Consider the following 22,339-nt stretch of genomic DNA (forward strand, 5'->3'; position numbering starts at 1 on the left):
GCTAGCTCTACATAAATGCAAGGGCAATCAGATGCCAAGGGCTTTTGATTCTCTTATGGGCTCTTTTAAGAAATGCTGGAAGACCAACACTCTTCTTTTTAAAAAAATTATTTATTTATTTTAGCTGTGTTGGGTCTTCGTTTCTTGTGCGAGGGCTTTCTCTAGTTGTGGCAAGCAGGGGCTTCTCACTATCGCAGCCTCTCCTATTGCGGAGCACAGGCTCCAGACATGCAGGCTCAGTCGTTGTGGCTCACGGGCCTAGTTGCTCCGCAGCATGTGGGATCCTCCCAGACCAGGGCTCGAACCCGTGTCCCCTGCATTAGCAGGCAGATTCTCAACCACTGCGCCACCAGGGAAGCCCCTAGACCAACACTCTTGAAGGGTAGAGAAGGCAGTCTTATGTGGAAACTACAGACATCATTGACTCTGATGAAATAAAATTTATATTTTATGGCAAGACAAGAAAAATTTAAACATAAAATCTTTCTTTGCCTGTTTGGGCCTCCTCCCTCCCCTTTAGTGTGTATTGTGCATCTGCATTAACCAGATCTCCTTAGGAGATAACCTTCCTTCTTGTAGAAGGCCATGATGACCCATGACCCACTACTCCCTGTGTACACATAGATCTGGATTGTGTAAACTGTCAATAATACGTCATTTAACATATAGCACTCTGTCTCAAAAACTTATATAACTGTGCTTTGACCTCTAACAGGTGGAAAAATTCTCAGAGCTTTCTGAGAGGCTTTCTCCAGGTTATAATCCTCAATTTGGCTCAAATAAAAGCCTCCATTTCTTTCTTAGATTGACTGATTAATCTTTTTTTTTTTTCCATCGACAACTCCAAGTGGAAAGTCACAAATGCTAATATGAAGAAGTTTCTGGAAAACTTTGACCAATTAATTTTGTTTATATTCACAAACAGTACATGATTTTTAAAAAAAATCCATGTTTAAGGCTGAAAGAGCTCTTTCAATGTTTATAAAATTGTCCAAGGATAAGAAAAAATATTGGGAATCATGCCATGCAGAGTATTCAAACCTTAGGAATGGATGTGATGATCCAGAAATGGCCAAGTGAGAAAGACAGAGCCCTGTGGAATCAGACAGGTCAGGGGGTACTTAGTCAAAATCATAGACAGAAAGTAGAATGGTGGTTGCCAGGGGCTGGCAGGGAGGAGGAGATGGGGAGTTCGTTTCCGATGGGTATACAACAGCTTCAGTTTTACAAGATGAGCAGTTATGGAGATGGGTGGTGGTGATGGCTGTACAACAGAATGAATGTACTAACATTACTTAACTGTATGCTTTAAAATAGTTAAGATGGTAGATTTTATGTTATGCGTTTTGCCACATAAAACAATTTAATTAAAAGCAAAAAAAAAATAAGAGTAATAACAACAACAAGAAAAACAGAACAACTATCCCCCCCCAAATCCCCCAAAGGGGCGGGGAGGGGCACCTTCTTCCCCCAAATCCAAGAGATTCGAGGAGGAGCTGCTGGAGATGAAGAAGGGAAACCTTCACTGAAGGTTTCAAGGGGAAATGCTCAGTGGCAGCAAAGAAGACATGTGGTAAGATTGATGCCAGCCCAGGGGCCTCAATCGAGGCACAAGTAAGGGTGTCATCAAGTAAGTGCTAATGTCTCACGCTGGGCACAAAGCTGACTCTGCCATCTGGATGATGACGAGGTGTTCTAGAAACACCCCTGCCCAGCTCCTCTCATTCCCTATCCCTCAAGTCCATGGTTTCCACCTTTCCTGTTCCTGTCTTGTCAGAATGTGAAACTGGTAATATAGTAGTTCCTAATTCAGTTTGGTTCAGTGTGGGGCGTAGATCCCTTCGAGAATTTTACAAAAGCTGTAAGTACTCCTCCCCAATAGAACATACACGTTAGCCCATATCTGTACAACTGTGCATACGGATCCCCTTGTTAAGCCTCAAACTCTTAAGATTTCCTCTGATTTGTTTTGCACTCCCTCCCTCACACCCGCAGAACTTTCAATCTCAGCTCTTCAGTAACAGTTCTTCCCTTATCTGACACTCAGCTCAGAAATTTACAAAACCATTGTAGTGATTACAAATGATAATGTCAAGTAGACAGCACTATTTACTTGGGTGCCCCCAGAAGTAGTAGATTTGGTCAATAAAGGCTTTGAGGAGGAAGTATTTTAGGCAGAACCTAATAGATGTACCGGACAAAAAGGTAAATCTTTAAAGTATGTAGCATTTTTTTTTCTTTTTTTTGGCCACACCGTCCAGCTTTCAGGATCTTAGCTCCCTGACCAGGGATTGAACCTGGGTCCTCAGCAGTGAAAGCACAGAGTCCTAACCACTGGACCGCCAAGGAATTCCTGAAAGTACATAGCATTTCAGTGGGGGGGGTGGGGGTGGGGAATAAACCAACAAAGGTTAGGGTGGTGACATATAGCTGATTCTTTTTCCTATTTCTTACACATTTTCATTAATAGGATTATCCTTGACTCAGATCACACACCACATCCATCAGCAAACTTACAATTTGATGGTGGGCTCCACCTTCAATTCCTGCCTAGAATTTGACCACTTCATCTCCTCTGCTGCCACTTCCCTGGTCCCAGCCTTGAGCTCTTCAGTCGGTTCTGACCACACAGAAGCCAGAGGGATCTTTTTTGTTAAGTCAATCATAGCATTCCTCTGCTGAAACTCACCAATGGCTTGCTTCCCTCATCACCCCAAATACAAGTCCTCCTTCACTGCAGAGCTGTCCCACATGGCTGCAGCCCCCTCAGGTGCCAGTGGTGGTACAGAGGGGACCAGGACTCATGTCACTATGACAACCAAACGTGCCCCTCCTGACTCCAAAGGTTTCAGTTCTAGCCCCTTCCCTCCCAGCTGTATCACCCTGCTGGGCTTGTTTCTTCATCTAAAAGCAGGGGATGACGATAACAAACTTGAAAAATTCTCATGAGAATTAGAAATATAGCCCTTCTTTGGTTTATGTCCCAATAAACCCATCATAAGTTGAAAATATAAGTCGAAAATGCATGTAATACCCCTAAGCTACCAGACATCGTAGCTTAGCCAACTTACATGTGCTCAGAACACTTACATTAGCCTACAGGCGGGCAAAATCATCTAACACAAAGCCTATTTTACAAAAAGTGTCGAATATCTCATGTAATTTTTCGGATACTGTACTGAAATGAAAAACAGAGTGGTTGTCTGGGTCCAGACTGGTTTTAAGTGTGTTGACTGTTTATCCTCGTGACTGCGTGCTGATGGGGAGCTGCAGCTCACTGCCGCTGCCTCGCATCACGAGCATCATATTGCATTTTGCTGGCCCGGAAAACTATCAAAATTCGAAGTACAGTTTATACTAAATGCGTATCACTTTTGTACCACCATAAAGTTGAAAAATTTTAAGTTGAACCATCATAAGTCGGGGGACTGTCTACAGATGTCTGGTATCCAGGGTGCAGGGTAAATGGTTGCTAATGATACTGGTCTAGGAATAAGCAAACTCAATTGCGCCTATTATCTGCACCTGAAGATTTACACCCTCATATAACATCCTTTTCCAATGTCTTCTGAATTAGTCTCTCCTATGATCGGGAAGGAAGGTTATGGGCTGGGGCTACAGATCATGCTTCTCTATCCATCCCCCATGGAGCTGGCCCTGAGGGTGGCCTCCATTTGAGGCAGCCCCCCACCCAGCTCCCCTCTTTCAATGTGGGCCGGGAATCAGCAGGCTCCCACACTTCCGCTGTCTGATCCTAGACCAGTTTCTGAACCTCCTGGGCTTTGCTTCCTTATCTGCCAATAGGCACGCTGACTGAGAGGCCTTGCTCCACAGGGCTGAGCTGAGGAGGAAATGAGAGTGTAAGCAACATCCTGAGCCCCGTCCAGGTGGGAAACAGGTGTTCTGACCTTAGCAGCCATCCCTGGTCTAAAGCCTGGGGCTCTGTGTCCCCACCCTCAGTGCCTTCCCCCTTGACTTTGGAAGCTCGACTCCCTCTTACTGCGTTTGGCTGGCTCCCTCGCCCAGCCAGAGAAGCCCAGCTCACTCGAAGACACAGATTCCCACTCCAGGAAACCAGGCCCCCATCCCAACCACTCGGTCCCTGCCCGGTCCAGGCTAGTTCCAACACCCCGCAAGAGGAAGGCAGGGGAATCTGAGCAGAGAGACTGCTCTGTTCCAGACCAGCCTCTGCCGACGCCCAGGAAGCTGGAACGCTTCTTCTGCAACGGTGACCTTCCCCCACAACCTAAAAGTTCTGTCTTTGGATGGAGCACCGGAAGCTTAGAACCCAGCCTCCATTACTTACTTCTTCAAGAACTGATGTTTCTCTTCTCAGTCACTTTGGCCAGAGAGAGATTATAGAACATCATTTAATTTAAAAAAGTAGGGTAGACAGGAAAGTAGCACAAAAATATAGCGTTGCCGTGGGAGGGCGGTGCTTGCTGCTGAGGAGCTGACGCCAGAGGAGGCTGTGGATTTGGGGAACAAGTATTCTTTAAAGGAGGGAGAGAGTGGCCTGAAGGGCAGAGAACCAGGAGACCTTCTTACCTGAGACCCCTAACAACAAGGCTCTGTACACCTGATGCCACACCACACACAACAGTGTGAGGGGATGATACGACGAACTCCGCCCGATAAGCGTGAGCCTGGGCCACGGGCGTTGGTGTGTTAAGTAACTGGAGGACACCAAAGGCCTCCGTCACCCCAGACCTCCCTGAGGAGGCCTCCCTGTGCTGTGAAGCACAGGACTGGCCTGGAATCCACCACGTTGTCACCTTCCTACTGCCAACCTAAGGGGGCCAGTGCCTTTTGGCCCCGTTATATGATACTCTCTCCCAGGACCTAATCCACTAGTTTGGTTAAAAATTCCCTCAGCCACATCCTCCTCTTCTGACGAAGGGTTTCCCCGTGTGCACCTGACGGGTGGCTTTGGGGTCTTCATTTTCTCCGCCGGCTGACACTCTTCAGTTCATCCAGCTCCTTCTCCATTAAGTGGGATTCAGCAGTGGTCTCAGAGAGCTGGAAGTAGAGCAGCAAACCGTTATAAAGAAGGACGTTTCTGGGCTACGTTTCAGGTTGGCAAGGCCAGCCCTGCGCGCTGGGAGAAGCCCCACGGCATTTCCCTTAACGCTGCCGACGGGAAGCCCTTGGTAACTGGGCAGAAAGTAACCTCCTGATGACCCAGGGCCTCAAGCACTTGAAGAACATTTACCATCCATTCTATCAACATTTTTGATCACCTAGGGTTGCGTGGCACTCACTGCGCGAAGGACACCAGGTTTCAGGGGATGAAAAAGGCAAATATTGGCGATTTTAAGGTTAAAGGACTAAGGTCTAAGTTGCTTCTGAGTCGTGGCTCACATAAAAACGTTTAAAAAAGCATGCCACTTCCCGCATCAGAATCCTTCAGTGGTCTTTAGAGGAGAGGGTGGAAGACACTCCAGGCAGGGACGGAGAGACACAAACTCCAGAGGTCGGCTTACTGTGAAACAGAGGAGCCGCACTTCCTGAGTAAGACGCTATTCCAAGAGCTTTGCTTATATTATTAACTCACTAATGAGGTAGATCCTACTATCGCGCCCATTTTATTGCTGAAGATACTACGTTTCTTACAGATACAGAGCAGTTAAGTAACTTGCCTGAAGTCACACAGCCAGTGGTGGAGCTGGGCCAGGGACCTGGGCAGTTTAGCTCTAGACACCTGCTCTTAACCACTGCAGTGTGTGCTCTGCTGCCTCTCAACCAACCGTCACACACAGCCCTAGGCTCAAAAGGTTGTTGGGTTTTTAAAAGCCACAGGAAGCCGATGCCAACGCAGAGAGTGCCCGTCGGCAGGTCTGCGCGGGGCACTGACTAATGGCTGCGTGGTGCAGGACCTCGCCCAGCCCGGAGCAGGCTGTCCTTCTTCCTGAATGCCTTCATCCCAGGCTCCATTCCCACCATTATCTTTCCACATTCAGCTCAAATATCCCTTCCCCTGCAACATCCTCCCGATTGGACAGAATGAATCTCTCTCTCCCATGTGCGGATACCAGGCCGTGGGAAGACTTTAATCACTGCCCTTACCATGAGGCACTGTCACTATGTTTACTGTCTATCTCCCCACTAGACTGGGAGCCCTGGGGGGTGGGGACTGTGTCTGATTTGGTTTTGTATCTTTGGATCCACAGCAATGTACCTGAGCAAATTGGCACTCGAGAGGTGTGGGCTGGCTGAAAGGACTCGCAGTGGACCTGCCTAAAGAAAGCCAAGGCTTCCCTCCCCACCACCCTCCTCACCATGTCCAGCAGGATGTCCACCTTCAGCCGCAAGAGATTGTTCTCTTCCTCCAGCTGCTGGTTCCGCCTCCGGAGGCGCTGGGCCTCCCTCCGGTCCACACCTCCACTAACCCCTGTCTCTGGTGGAAGGACACAGGCAGCAGTCACAAGGCGGGGGTTCCTTCCACCATCTTGCTGGGCAAAATGGTAGGAAATGCAGCCCACCTGCTATCCACTGCCCGTTTTCAAACTTCAGGCTCTGCCCGGCCAGGTTCATAGTGGGCGTTCCATAGTCAAGGCCCAGCTCCACCTCCCGGGTCGACCGATCTAACTGTGGGGGAGAGGCGCATGTTGGCTTCAGGAGGCCGGAGCACAGGGGCTCGAGGCCCAGCACCTCTTCTGCTAACGGTATGATCCCAACACCTCATTTCTTCTCTATAATCATCACCCAGCACATTTAGTAATTGTTTTTAAGTCAGAAAATTAAATAAGGTACCCCCCAAACTTCTAAACTGTAAGAGAGAAGAAACGTACAGCTTTATACCATAGATATTTTCTGGAAAAGCTATATATGCTGAAATTTGTAAACTGAATTATTTTGTACGTACAGGGCACTTAGCAGTTTAAGAAATCCTACTGTAAATTTTGAATAAAGTGAAAAATTCTTTTTAAATGTAATAAGCCCGAGCTATCATTTGTTTCTTATGGAGCTACGTATGTCCTGGAAAAGGCATAAAATGCTAAGGCCCAAGGAGTAGTAGTAGCTGTTCTTTAATGCGTTTTTCAGTGCTTCTACAGCTCACTGAGCGCCCACCCTGCACCAGGACTGGTACTGGATATACAGAAATGAATGCAACCCCTCTGCCCTCAAGGAGCTCAGAAACTGTCTTTGGAGCTGTGATATATCCTTCTGAACGCTCTTAATGATAGCAAAACATCATCCTTTGAGAATAAATTTGATTCTTAGACATGAGTAAAACTGATTCCTGGACAGGTCTTGGGAGTCAAGTGAAGTCAGATTGGATAACATCATTTGGTCCCCAAAATGATAATGAGGACGACTACCTTTTAAGGTTCTTCAACAAGCTCTGACAATAATTCCCAAAAAAGAGTTTAAAAATGTTTTCAGCAATAACAATAATATGAATTAAAAGGATGCCCTCCCACGAGGATACCTCTGGAGGACCACACTTTCCATAAGAAACCAGGCTCGATGCTCCAGTCACACTGCACACCAGGTCGAGCCCCATGCTGACACTCACATTATGCAGGTTGGAGAGAGACGCAGACTTCCGAGGGGGCGTCTTCTTCGGACTGAATGTACTCCCAAAGAAAGGCATCTTTGGCCTGATGAAGGAAAGGTCAATGCTCTCTTCTCCTAGGGTCAGAAAAAGTCAGGGATACAAAGAGTTGGGTCAGTGACCTTGCGCCCCTGTCCCAGAATCATGAAAACACACATCTCATCACGTGGCCATTAACAATCCTGGGTAACAATCCTCAGCTCCCATGTGCTGAGTGCTTACTATGTGCTAGGCATAGTGCCAAAACCTTGGCAATATCTCAGGCCTCACAGCCACTCTTTGTTTAGTTCCTCTTCCTATACCTATTTGACAGATGAGGTTTAGAAAGACTAAGGTCCTAAGTGTGAGTGAGTATTAGGATGCAGGTCTGTGTGGCTCCACAGTTCATGTTAACCACAGGCAAGTGCCTAACTGGCCTGTCTTAAGTTTTGTCACAAATTGGCATTACCAGAGTTACACTCTAGGGCAAGGCATGTGATCCTACTTATTCCTGAACACTGGTAAGACTCACAGCTAGGGCAACAGCTTCTATATATACTCCATTTTCAAGAAATGAAGCCTTTCCTGGGACTTGCCTTTTTCCTTTTTTTTTTTTTTTTTTGCGGTACGTGGGCCTCTCACTGTTGTGGCCTCCCCCCTTGCGGGGCACAGGCTCCGGACGCACAGGCTCAGCAGCCATGGCTCACGGGCCCAGCCGCTCCGCGGCATGTGGGATCTTTCCGGACCGGGGCACGAACCCACGTCCCCTGCATCGGCAGGCGGACTCCCAACCACTGTGCCACCAGGGAAGCCTCTTTTTGCTTTTTTATTGGTTTCTTTTTAAGTTTTTTTCATTTTTCTTAAAATTTTATTTATTTATTTTTGGCTGCATTGGGTCTTCGTTGCTGAGCACGGGCTTTCTCTAGTTGCAGCGAGAGGGGACTACTCTTTGTTGTGGTGCACGGGCTTCTCATTGTAGTGGCTTCTCTTGTTGTGAAGCACAGGCTCTAGGTGCATGGGCTTCAGTAGCTGTGGCACAAGGGCTCAGCAGCTGTGGCTCACGGGCTCTAGAAAGCAGGCTCAGTAGTTGCGGCGCACAGGCTTAGTTGCTCTGCGGCATGTAGGATCTTCCAGGACCAGGGCTCGAACCTGTGTCCCGTGCATTAGCAGGCAGATTCTTAACCACTGCGCCACCAGGGAAGTCCTATTGGTTCTTTTTTGATTAAAGAAGTTCTTAATTTTAATGGAATCTAACTTATCAAAAAATTTTTTTAATGATTAGTGTTTTTGTGTCCTATTTAAGAAATTTTTGCCTAAGGTCACGATATTTTCATATATTAACTTTTGGAAATTTTCTTCTTGCAGCTTTCACATTTAGGACTATGACTCATCTGCAATTAACTTTTGTATGTGGTGTAGGGCAGGGTCATGGTTCATTTCTTCCCATGTATTACCCAATTTTAATGTGTAATACACAAATAGCTTAAAAAGATTCCCTCGGGCTTCCCTGATGGCGCAGTGGTTGAGAGTCTGCCTGCCGATGCAGGGGACACGGGTTCGTGCCCCGTTCCGGGAAGATCTCACGTGCTGCGGAGCGGCTGGGCCCGTGAGCCATGGACGCTAAGCCTGTGCGTCCAGAGCCTGTGCTCCACAGCGGGAGAGACCACAACAGTGAAAGGCCCGTGTACTGCAAAAAAAAAAAAGATTCCCTCTAAAAAACTGTAGACTGATGATAACAATAATGAAAGCACAGGTGAGCAAAAAGAAAGAACCACAGCTCTCACTTTTCCTACTCTTAGGTATAAAAATCTTCCTTCACCACATTATGAGATAGAAATAGTAATGAGTTTATCATATCTGACAGGAAGTTGGCCAAAAAAAGAGGGAATTTCTCAAGACTATCTGAAACAATGTTTTATGTCAACTATCATTAAACGATAACTCAAAGTAGGAATTCATCACAATTAGCAAGAAATGAAGCAACAAAATTAGCAAGAAAATGAAGAAGAAATTCTGTGCTGTTTTCAGTGATGCAGAAATTAACATCACTAAAATTAATGATAAAAGTTTAGAAGCTTCTTTGGAAGCTTTACAATACATATATACACTGTACAGAAATATATGCATAAACGACTTATAAATAAATAAATAAGACATTTAGAGGTGTGTGCTCATTAGAGTTTTACTAGTGTGTGCTTCTGATTAAAAACAGTGGTAGAGGGCTTCCCTGGTAGGAAGAGGTCCGCATACCGCAAAAAACAAACAAACAAAGAAAACAGTGGTAGAGAGCCCTGAACCAAGATGGCAGAGTAGAAAGACGGGCTCTCACTCCCTCTTGCAAGAACACCAGAATCACAACTAGCTGCTGGACAATCACTGACAGGAAGACACTAGAACTCACCAAAAAAGATATCCCACATCCAAAGATAAAGGAGAAGCCACAATGAGACGGTAGGAGGGGCGCAATCACAGTAAAATCAAATCCCATAACTGCTGCGTGGGTGACTCACAGACTGGAGAACACTTATACCACAGAAGTCCACCCGCTGGAGTGAAGGTTCTGAGCCCCACGTCAGGCTTCCCAACCTGGGGGTCTGGCAACGGTTGGAGGAATTCCTAGAGAATCAGACTTTGAAGGCTAGTGGGATTTGATTGCAGGACTTCAATAGGACTGGGGGAAACAGAGACTCCACTCTTGGAGGGCACACACAAAGTAGTGTGTGCATCGGGACCCAGGGGAAGGAGCAGTGACCCCAGGGAAGACTGAACCAGACCTACCTGCTAGTGTTGGAGGGTCTCCTGCAGAGGCAGGGGTGGCTGTGGCTCACCGTGGGGACAAGGACAGTGGCAGCGGAAGTTCTGGGTAGTACTCCTTGGTGTGAGCCCTCCCAGAGTCCACCATTAGCCCCACCAAATAACCCAGGTAGGCTCCAATGTTGGGTTGCCTCTGGCCAAACAACCAACAGGGAGGGAATCCAGCCCCACCCATCAGCAGTCAATCACATTAAAGTTTTGCTGAGCTCTGCCCAACAGAGCAACAGTCAGCTCTACCCACCACCAGTCCCTCCCATCAGGAAACTTGCACAAGCCTCTTAGATAGCCTCATCCACCAGAGGGCAGACAGCAGAGGCAAGAACTACAGGCCTGCAGCCTGTGGAACAAAAAACATATTCACAGATAGACAGACAAGATGAAAAGACAGAGGGCTATGTACCAGATGAAGGAACAAGATAAAACCCCAGAAAAACAACTAAATGAAGTGGAGATAGGCAACCTTCCAGAAAAAGAATTCAGAATAACGATAGTGAAGATGATCCAGGACCTCGGAAAAAGAATGGCGGCAAAGATCGAGAAGATGCAAGAAATGTTTAACAATGACCTAGAAGAATTAAAGAACAAACAAACAGAGATGAACAATACAATAACTGAAATGAAAACTACACTAGAAGGAATCAATAGCAGAATAACTGAGGCAGAAGAACAGATAAGTGACCTGGAAGACAGAATGGTGGAATTCACTGCTGCGGAACAGAATAAAGAAAAAAGAATGAAAAGAAATGGAGACAGCCTAAGAGACCTCTGGGACAACACTAAATGCAACAACACTCGTGTTATAGGGGTCCCAGAAGGAGAAGAGAGAGAGAAAGGACCAGAGAAAATATTTGAAGAGATTATATTCGAAAACTTCCCTAACATGGGAAAGGAAATAGCCACCCAAGTCCAGGAGGCGCAGCAAGCCCCATACAGGATAAACCCAAGGAGAAACACACCGAGACACATAGTAATCAAACTGGCAAAAATTAAAGACAAAGAAAAACTTACTGAAAGCAGCAAGAGAAAAATGACAAATAACATACAAGGGAACTCCCATAAGGTTAACAGCTGACTTCTCAGCAGAAACTCTACAAGCCAGAAGGGAGTGGCATGATATACTTAAAGTGATGAAAGGGAAGAACCTACAGGAAAGATTACGCTACCTGGCAAGGATCTCATTCAGATTCCATGGAGAAATCAAAAGCTTTACAGACAAGCAGAAGCCAAGAGAATTCAGCACCACCAAACCAGCTCTACAACAATGCTAAAGGAACTTCTCTAAGTGGGAAACACAAGAGAGGAAAAGGACCTACAAAAACAAACCCAAAACAATTAAGAAAGTGGTCATAGGAAGATACATATCGATAATTACCTTAAACGTGAATGGATTAAATGCTCCAACCAAAAGACACAGGCTTGCTGAATGGATACAAAAACAAGACCCATCTATATGCAGTCTACAAGAGATCCACTTCAGACCTAGGAACACATACAGACTGAAAGTGAGGGGATGGAAAAAGATATTCCATGGAAATGGAAATCAAAAGAAAGCTGGAGTAGCAATACTCATATCAGATAAAATAGACTTTAAAATAAAGAATGTTACAAAAGACAAGGAAGGACACTACATAATAATCATGGCATTGACCCAAGAAGAAGATAAAACAATTGTAAATATATATGCACCCAACATAGGAGCACCTCAATACATAAGGCAACTGCTAACAGCTATAAAAGAGGAAATTGACACTAACACAATAAGAATGGGGGACTTTAACACCTCACTTACCCCAATGGACAGATCATCCAAAATGAAAATAAATAAGGAAACAGAAGCTTTAAATGACACAACAGACCAGTTAGATGTAATTGATATTTATAGGACATTCCATATAAAAATAGCAGATTACACTTTCTTCTCAAGTGCACACGGAACATTCTCCAGGATAGATCACATCTTGGGTCACAAATCAAGCCTCAGTAAATTTAAGAAAATTGAAATCATATCAAGCATCTTTTCTGACCACAACGCTATGAGATTAGAAATGAATTACAGGGAAAAAACGTAAAAAACACAAATACATGGAGGCTAAACAATACGTTACTAAATAACCAAGAGATCACTGAAGAAATCAAAGAGGAAATCAAAAAATGCCTAGAGACAAATGACAATGAAACCACGCCAATCCAAAACCTATGGGATGCAGCAAAAGCAGTTCTAAGAGGGAAGTTTATAGCTATACAAGCCTACCTCAAGAAACAAGAAAAATCTCAAATAAACAATCTAACCTTACACCTAAAGGAACTAAAGAAGAACAAACAAAACCCAAAGTTAGCAGAAGGAAAGAAATCATAAAGATCAGAGCAGAAATAAATGAAATAGAAACAAAGAAAACAAGAGCAAAGATCAATAAAACTAAAAGCTGTTTCCTTGAGAAGATAAACAAAATTGATAAACCATTAGCCAGACTCATCAAGAAAAACAGGGAGAGGACTCAAATCAATAAACTTAGAAATGAAAAAGGAGAAGTTACAACAGACACCACAGAAATACAAAGCACCCTAAGAGACTACTATAAGCAACTCTATGCCAATAAAATGGACCATCTGGAAGAAATGGACAAATTCTTAGAAAGGTATAACCTTCCAAGACTGAACCAGGAAGAAATAGAAAATATGAACAGACCAATCACAAGTAATGAAATTGAAACTGTGTTTAAAAATCTTTCAACGAACAAAAGTCCAGGACCAGATGGCTTCACAGGTGAATTCTAGCAAACATTTAGAGAAGAGCTAACACCTATCCTTCTCAAACTCTTTCAGAAAACTGCAGAGGAAGGAACACTCCCAAACTCATTCTATGAGGCCACCATCACCCTGATACCAAAACCAGACAAAGATGTCACAAAAAAAGAAAACTACAGGCCAATATCACTGATGAACACAGATGCAAAAATCCTCAACAAAATACTAGCAAACAGAATCCAACAACACATTAAAACGATCATACACCATGATCAAGTGGGATTTATCCCAGGAATGCAAGGGTTCTTCAATATACGCAAATCAATCAATGTGATACACCATATTAACAAATTGAAGAATAAAAACCATATGATCATCTCAACAGATGCAGAAAAAGCTTTTGACAAAATTCAACACCCACTTATGAAAAAAACTCTCCAGAAAGTGGGCATAGAGGGAACCTACCTCAACATAATAAAGGCCATATATGACAAACCCACAGCAAACATCATTCTCAGTGGTGAAAAACTGAAAGCATTTCCTCTAAGATCAGGAAGGAGACAAGGATGTCCACTGTCACCACTATTATTCAACATAGTTTTGGAAGTCCTAGCCACGGCAATCAGAGAAGGAAAAGAAATAAAAGGAATACAAACTGGAAAAGAAGAAGTAAAACTGGCACTGTTTGCAGAGAACATGATACTATGCATAGAGAATCCTAAAGATGCCACCAGAAAACTACTAGAGCTAATCAATGAATTTGGTAAAGTTGCAGTTTGCAAAATTAATGCACAGAAATCTCTTGCATTCCTATATACACTAATGATGAAAAATCTGAAAGAGAAATTAAGGAAACACTCCCATTTACCATTGCAACAAAAAGAATAAAATACCTAGGAATAAACCTACCTAGGGAGACAAAAGAGCTGTATGCAGAAAACTACGAGACACTGATGAAAGAAATTAAAGATGATACCAACAGATGGAGAGATATACCATGTTCTTGAATTGGAAGAATCAATATTGTGAAAATGACTCTACCACCCAAAGAAATCTACAGATTCAGTGCAATCCCTATCAAATTATCAATGGCATTTTTTATGGAACTCGAACAAAAAATCTTAAAATTTGTATGGAGACACAAAAGACCCCGACTAGCCAAAGCACTCTTGAGGAAAAAAAACGGAGCTGGAGGAATCAGACTCCCTGACTTCAGACTATACTGCAAAGCTACACTAATCAAGACAATATGGTACTGGCACAAAAACAGAAACATAGCTCAATGGAACAAGATAGAAAGCCCAGAGATAACCCCACACATGTATGGTCAACTAATCTATGACAAAGGAGGCAAGGATATACAATGGAGAAAAGACAGTGTCTTCAGTAAGTGGTGCTGGGAAAACTAGACAGCTACATGTAAAAGAATGAAATTAGAACACTCCCTAACACCATACACAAAAATAAACTCAAAATGGATTAGAGACCTAAATGTTAAGACCGGACACTATAACACTCTTAGAGGAAAACGTAGGAAGAACACTCTTTGACATAAATCACAGCAAGATCTTATTTGATCCACATCCTAGAGTAATGGAAATAAAAACAAAAATAAACAAATGGGACCTAATGAAACTTCAAAGCTTTTGCACAGCAAAGGAGACCATAAACAAGACGAAAAGACAACCCTCAGAATGGGAGAAAATATTTGCGAATGAATCAACGGACACAGGATTAATCTCCAAAATATATAAACAGCTCATGCAGCTCAATATTAAAGAAACAAACAACCCAATCCAAAAATGGGCAGAAGACCTAAATAGACAATTCTCCAAAGAAGACATACAGATGGCCAAGAAGCACATGAAAATCTGCTCAACATCACTAATTATTAGAGAAATGCAAATCAAAACTACAATGAGGGTATCACCTCACAGCAGTTAGAATGGGCATCATCAGAAAATCTACAAACAACAAATGCTGGAGAGGGTGTGGAGAAAAGGGAACCCTCTTGCACTGTTGGTGGGAATGTAAATTGATACAGCCACTATGGAGAACAGTATGGAGGTTCCTTAAAAAACTAAAAATAGAATTACCATATGATCCAGCGATCCCACTACTGGGCATATACCCAGAGAAAACCATAATTCAAAAAGACACACGCAGTCCAATGTTCATTGCAGCACTATTTACAATAGCCAGGTCATGAAAGCAACCTAAATGACCATCGAGAGACGAATGGATAAAGAAGATGTGGTACGTATATACAATGGAATATTACTTAGCCATAAAAAGGAACAAAATTAGATCATTTTTTGAGACATGAATTGATCTAGAGGCTGTCATACAGAGTGAAGTAAGTCAGACAGAAAAAACAAATATCGTATATTAACGCATATATGTGGAACCTAGAAAAATGGTACAGATGAACTGGTTTGCAGGGCAGAAATTGAGACACAGATGTAAAGAATAAATGTATGGACACCAAGGGCGGAAAGCGGCGGGGGGGTGGTGGTGGTGGTGTGATGAATTGGCCGATTGGGATTGACATGTATACACTGATGTGTATAAAACTGATGACTAATAAGAACCTGCTGTATAAAAAAATAAATAAAATTCAAAACAACAACAACAACAACAAATAGCGGTAGACCCACAACCTGGAAGATGGCATTTGACACTTTAGGACTTGGACAAACCAGAATCATTCCAGCTTGGTGGTGGACAGGACATCACTGAGGACTAAGATGATGAGGGAATTTGAAGCTATGCTATCATGTCATCCAAAACACAGTGGAAGCCCCTGGCATTGTTTCTGCTGGAGAGAAGAAAAAGGGTGGAAGAGGGAAGACAATTAATCTTATGTCTACAGAGAGCGGATCAGGAATGAAATGGGAATATCCAGGAAGAAAGATTTTTAACTCAAAAAAGAAAAGGTCACAACAAAAACTAACTAATATCACTTCCTGCTTATCCACTAGGGTTTGGACACAATGCTAGGCACACTTCATATATTTCTTTTATTCCCTGTAGTAACCCCATAAGGTAATTTTCCTGTCCATATCAGAGATGAGAAAAGTAGGGCTCGGAGAAGTTATCCAATTTTCCCAAGGTCCACAGCCATGGTCAGCTGGCTAAAGATGTATACCAAATTATCCTTGTATTAATAACTTGTGGGGGAGACTTCCCTGGTGGCACACTGGTTAAGAATCCTCCTGCCAGTGCAGGACACATGGGTTCGATCCCTGGTCCAGGAAGATCCCACACGCCGCGCAGCAACGAAGCCCATGCACCACAACTACTGAGCCTGCACTCTAGAGCCCACGAGCCACAACTACTGAGCCCGCGTGCTGCAACTACTGAAGCCCGTGTGCCTACAGCCCATGCTCCGCAACAAGAGAGGCCACCACAATGAGAAGCCCACGCACCGCAACAAAGAGTAGCCTCCACTTGCCTCAACAAGAGAAAGCACACGTGCAGCAATGAAGACCCAATGCAGCGATAAATAAATAAATAAATGTATTAAATAAATAAATTAATTAAAAAAAATTTTTTTAATTCAAAAATTTTTTTTAAATTAAAAAATTTTTAATTAAAAACATCAAAAGAAAAATTTAAAAAACCTTGTGGGGTACATCATAAAAGGAAGCATTTTCATCCATCACATTGGCAAAATTTAAGAGCTCAATAATATCCAATGCTGGTGAGGGTATGGAGAAAAAGATACTTTCATTTACTCTTCGTGGAAACATAAGATGCTATCATTTTTTCAATTAGGCAAAAGCTAGCGAAGTTTTTCATGTGCCCACGCTTCTAAAAACTCTCCTCCAGAAAGAATTGGACATGTTCACACATATGTTCTCTATTGTTGATAACAGCGAAAAATAAGAAACAATTCAAAATGCCTACTAATGGTTGGTGTAGCCAAATACATCGTGGCACATTCTTATAAGGGAGTCCTAGACGTCAAGTAAAGACAGAGAGACAGCTGTACATGGACCACTCTAACATTAAGAAAGCAAGCGAGGGACTTCCCTGGTGGTGCAGTGGTTAATAATCTGCTTGCCAATGCAGGGGATATGGGTTCGAGCCCTGTTCCGGGAAGCCCACATGCCGCAGAGCAACTAAGCCCGTGCACCACAACTGCTGAGGCTGCGCTCCAGAGCCCAAGAGCCACAACTACTGAGCCCACATGCCTAGAGCCTGTGCTCCGCAACAAGAGAAGTCACGAGAAGTGGCTTGAGAAGTCCAAAGAGAAGTCCGCGCACCGCAGCAAAGAGTAGCCTCTGCTCGCTGCAACCAGAGAAAGCCTGCCCACAGCAACGAAGACCAAACGCAGCCAAAAGTTAATTAATTAATTAATTTTTTTAAAAAAAGCAAGCGACAGAACAATATGTATACTATAATCTCACATGAGAAGACAAAAAGATAATAAAAAGCGAGCATATAGGTCGCTAAATAAAAAAGATTTGGAGGGATAAACTGCACACTGGTTAAATCTGGGAAAGGAAGTAGGATGGCTGACTCAACTGAATTTGCCATTTTTAAAAACTTTTAATTTTAATTCTAATTTTTTTTGGCCGAGTCGCTCAGCTTGCAGGATCTTAACTCCCCAGCTAGGGATGGAACCTGGGCCCCTGGCAGTGAGAGCACCGAGTCCTAACCACTGGACCACCAGGGAATTCCCTGAATTCGCCATTTTAAAGGTAAAAAAAAAAAAAAGCCAAATAGTGGCAATTTCATGTTACAATATAAAGTTATATTAAAGAAATATATTTCTGGATTTACTGAATTATTACAATGATAATATATCCATATATTACTTATGAAAAAACAAACCAAACAAATGAACAAAAAAAACAGATAAAAAGCAGTCCCTGCCCCTCCAAGATCTGGAGACCAATTGAAGAAGGAAAAATAAGCCAAGTTGTTCTTGCAAAGCCCACAGTGGTGCTAAGAGCACTAAGCCTGAGCATATCACCTGGACACAACAGACCAAGTTCTAGGCCTGGCTCTGCCCCTCAGTTGCCGGCTAAACCCCGGCCAAGTTACTTTATTCCTCCAGGTTTTAACAGGGCACTTCACGCATGACCTCACTAATTCTCACAACACTTAAGCCAAGCACCATCACCAATATATTACAGATGAGGAAAAGGAAGGGTCTGGACTAGCTTTTAAGTCAGATCCACTCATCCACAAACAGCTCTGGCTGAGATCCTGGGATCCTAGAACATTAGTATGAACCAAGAGGTCCCAGCTGTACCCCTGGCCCAAGGAAGCCTTCTTTCCAGTGAAACTCCCTGGAGAGAAAGGGCTCAGCACAAAGGAGAGCTTCTAGGTTCCAACCATTGCTCGGCTTCTCAACCCCAGTGGGACCCTGCAACTTACCTTCCCTGGGCCCCAGGCATAACAACAGTACCCACTCACAGACTGTTTTGTGCTTTAGTGTTTTTAAAAAACTGTCGCACTTGATGCTCACAACAACCCTGGCAGAAGTAGATCAAGTAGTTTGTTCCTGTCTACAGATCAGAAAACTGAAGCTTAGAGAAGTTAAGTAACTTGTTCCCAGTCACGCCGTGGGAAGGCGGTGGAATTGGGCTTCAAATAAGGTCTACTCCTCTGAGCGGATGATAGTAATCACTTCAACACTGTGCAACGCTTTACAGTTTGCAATGGGCCATAAAATACATTATCTTATTTTAATCTAACAAGAAGGTGAGGAAGCAGTCTCTGGCTTTCATCGGATTCTCGAAGAGTTCAGAGCCAACCAAGTATAAGCCACGCAGGTACACGCCCACCCAGGGCTGTAAACTAACGGTAGCAAACAAACGTTCGTTCGCAAGCTCTCGTTAATCACCTTCACAGCTGACTTATGAGAGGAACTACCACCCCAATTTACAAAGGAGGAAACACACTTGGATAAAGGAGGTGACGGGCCTGCGGTAAACCCGGCCCCCGCCCCCTGCTCCGCGCCCTCCGGCTGCCCCAGCTGCGGAGAGGCCCTGGGTCCCCTGGGGAACGCCCGGGGGTCCCAACCCTCCTCTGGCCCTCGGGCGACGCCGGGCTCGGAGACGTACCTGACGTGCCCCAGAAGCTGAGGTTCCAAGAGAACCCCCCGACCTCCCGCTAGGTACCCAGCAGAGGCCACGTCCCCCGCCGCGACCTCGACCGCCAGGGCCTCCAGTCCGCGGGCCGCGCGCACGCGCACACGCAGCCCCGCCGGGCTCTACCACCGAGGAAGGTGGGGGTACCCGACACGGCACGATCCCCAGAGCGAGCCTACGCAAAGCACCAGAAACTCTTGAGGACTACCCCCGATATATTTAATAGAATCCACAAAGGCAGTGTCTTCTGGAGTCACTTCCATGCCCCGTGCTACAGGCTAGGACGAGGAACCACACTCACCCTCCCCACAAACCCCTGGGTCTGGTCTCCCCCGCCTACAGGGGCCGTCGCCGTGGTAACGGCGTCTCGGGATGAGGTGGAGGCTCGCCACGCCTCCGTTGTCGTGGGAAAGGTGCGGGTGGTGGCTGCGGCCCGCGTTGCCTGGAGAACGTCAGGACTTACAAACGCAAAATGGGCCTCTCCCCGACGTCCCTCCTCCTCTTCTTCCTCCCAGACCACAAAACAAAGCGCACCCCTTCCTGGTGGATGTGGGGACAACGGGTGTCGGGTGTCCCATCCAGAACTTTACAGGGTCCCCAGAGGGAGCCGTGGCGGAATAGGCCCCGAGTTCGTCGGATTCCGCCTATGTCTTCAGGTAAGATGAACAGACAGACAGTGACCCTGCCTGCCAGCCTCCCCACGCCGGGCCTCTCATCGGCTTTGACGGGCTGGGGAACCTGAGGTCAGGGGCCGCTTCAGGGTCGCACAGTGAGCAAGGGCAGAGAGCTACTCGAGAATCAACTCCAGATCTCCTAAAATCCTAACTGTGTGTATTACTGGTTCCATTTGACAAATGAAGAGACTCCGGGTCATTCAAGGGATATTTACTGGCTGCTTAGTGAGTGCACCAGGTCATCCATCCAGGGAGGGGCAGGACCCATAGGTCTCTGGCTCCAAGTGCAGTTTTCTTCCAACTACATGTTACTTCATTGAAAAGGGGAGAGTTCCGTGTCCTAGAACCAAACCACATGGTCTAACCCAGCACAGTCCAATGGAAACATAATGTGGGCCACATATATAATTTAGAATTTTCTAGTAGCCATATTTTTTAAAAAGTAAAAAAAAATCAGATGATGTTAATATGACTAATGTTTTAACTCATATGTCCCAAATATGATCATTTCAACATACAATCAATATTTTAAAGTTTATTCTGCTTCAGTTTTTAAATTTTAATTAACTAAAATTAAGATTTTAGTGTTTCGGTCACACTAACCAAATTCCAAGGGCTCCATTGTCACATGTGGCTAGTGGCTACTGTGATGCACCGGTCTAGTCTTTTCCTGTCTTTCTACTGTGTGTCCCTCTGCTTGGGTGGTATTTCCCCTCCCCACTTACCTAATTAACTCCTGCTCTTCCTTCAAGTCTTGACTCCCTTGACTAGGTCATTATCCACTATTATGTTGTCTCTCAGAACACTGTGTCCCTCCCTTTGAAGCAGTGGTCAGTTATAATTCGTGGTTATGTATATAATTAATTATCACTTGTCACCCCTAGTAGACATAAGCTCCATTAAGGCAGGGATAAAGTCTGGTTTAACTCACCAACCTGTCCCCAAGTAGGGACACATTGCTGGCTGTGTTGGGCAGTCAGTAAGTAGTCATTTAATGACTGAAGTTTAAACTGAACAAAAGTCTGTCTGACTCCAAAGTCAGCATTGTTTTAACTTGTTTAACATGTTTAAGTTAAAATGTGTTAACTTTAAACAACGGACTTTCAAATCTCAGCTGCCAGAATATGTGCTCCATGAGGGCAGAACATGTTTTTATTCTTCCGCTCACCTGCCCCTAATATACAGCACAGTGCTGGGCACAGGTTGGATATTCAATAAAGTTAGTTTGCTCCCCCACCCATTTTTTCTCCCCAAATAGTGACAGTAAAAACTTATCATGCTTCAGAGAATACTTACCCCAAAATGATATGATGAAAATTTCAGAAGGGAACAGAGTATTTTAAATGTGTCTTTTAACAAGCATAATATTCAATTCTCCCATTAGGCATGGGTAATAATGTTAAGCTAAAGCAAGAGTCTTCTTAACAGGGTCCCCCTAAGCCTGGCTTTTCAGAGAACATGGAGTTTTCCAGTCATGCTGGCGGGGGTGGGTGGGTGGGTGGATAAAAGTGAGAAGCCCTAAAATGCACCTGCCTCCTCTTTACCCTCACCCCGTTGCCTGTATGGCTAAAGACTAGGGGCAGGAGGCAGGAAATAATAGTTTTGACCTGAGCCTGGGCCAACCTTTCCTACAATCCAACTGACTTAGGACAGCCCAAAGTGGATAGCCTCTTTGGACCAGAAAGAAGTATGGTGAGTGAGTTAAAAATGGAATCAAATATTGAGTGAACCTAATTCCTAGAGAGTAGTTTGCCTAATGGAGAAAGACGTAGAAGCAAATAAATTCTGGTTCTGCATTGTAAGTGCTGTAATAGTTGAAAGCAGAATCCTGGACTTCACAGAAAAGGGGTGGTATTAATGGCCTGGAGTAATTCAAGAAGGTTTTCCAAAAAGACATATCACCTGGACTGATTGAATGGAGGGAATTGCATGTACAAAGGCATAGAGGCACAAAGCGCACACCATGGCAGGGATCAGGAAAAAGTTCGGTGGGGCAGGCATGTAGGATGGATGGCTGGGGAGAAGACAGCAGAGCAGAAGGCGTGAACCAAAGGAGAAGAAAGGAGACTGGTGAAAGGACACCTGGGTTAAGTTTTCCATCAAAATATACCTTTTCTCTGTCTTTCCATTATGTATGAGCTTCTTGAGGGCAGGTCTGAGTCTTTTACTTCATTATAACCAGGCCTATACCACCAGGCTCTGGACAGGGAGGACCCACAGATGGTAGTGATGAACTCCTCCTGGCCACTAAGCAAGGACCCAGGAGAGCACTCTGGCCAGAATATTACAAATCCAGGAGGAAAAGTAGTGTGGGGCCAGTTTCCTGAAAGGGAGCAGAAAGCCTCAGCTAGATTAGGAGCCTCATGCTGAGGAGATGGACCCAGTATCATAGAAGCCCAGCATCTGAGGGCTGAAAAGGGGCTTAGGGACCTAATCCGAATCTCTGACTTTACAGGTGAGGCTCA

General features: G+C 44.6%; 1 protein-coding gene across 9 annotated transcripts; it reads right to left on the reverse strand.

Moving 5' to 3' along the window:
- Nucleotides 1-4,352: 4,352 nt before the first annotated feature.
- On the reverse strand, nucleotides 4,353-19,287 carry CBY1 (chibby 1, beta catenin antagonist). Of its 9 annotated transcripts, XM_060164705.1 has the most exons (7): nucleotides 15,757-15,773; nucleotides 10,316-10,396; nucleotides 9,939-10,153; nucleotides 7,433-7,635; nucleotides 6,483-6,588; nucleotides 6,279-6,397; nucleotides 4,353-5,019 (listed from the first exon to the last, which is right to left on the reverse strand). In XM_060164705.1, the coding sequence occupies exons 3-7, from the start codon at nucleotides 9,955-9,957 to the stop codon at nucleotides 4,939-4,941; spliced, it is 528 nt and encodes a 175-aa protein (XP_060020688.1). In that variant the 5' UTR covers nucleotides 9,958-10,153; nucleotides 10,316-10,396; nucleotides 15,757-15,773; the 3' UTR covers nucleotides 4,353-4,938. The 9 variants fall into 9 exon arrangements, with proteins under 9 accessions (XP_060020688.1, XP_060020691.1, XP_060020689.1 ...); XM_060164708.1 differs by lacking the exons at nucleotides 10,316-10,396; nucleotides 15,757-15,773 and adding an exon at nucleotides 19,174-19,256 and having other exon boundaries at nucleotides 10,048-10,153; XM_060164706.1 differs by lacking the exon at nucleotides 15,757-15,773 and having other exon boundaries at nucleotides 10,048-10,153; nucleotides 10,316-10,908.
- Between the last annotated feature and the right edge of the window lie 3,052 nt (nucleotides 19,288-22,339).

Source organism: Lagenorhynchus albirostris, chromosome 11, assembly GCF_949774975.1.
Source record: "Lagenorhynchus albirostris chromosome 11, mLagAlb1.1, whole genome shotgun sequence".
Classification (NCBI taxonomy): domain Eukaryota; kingdom Metazoa; phylum Chordata; class Mammalia; order Artiodactyla; family Delphinidae; genus Lagenorhynchus; species Lagenorhynchus albirostris.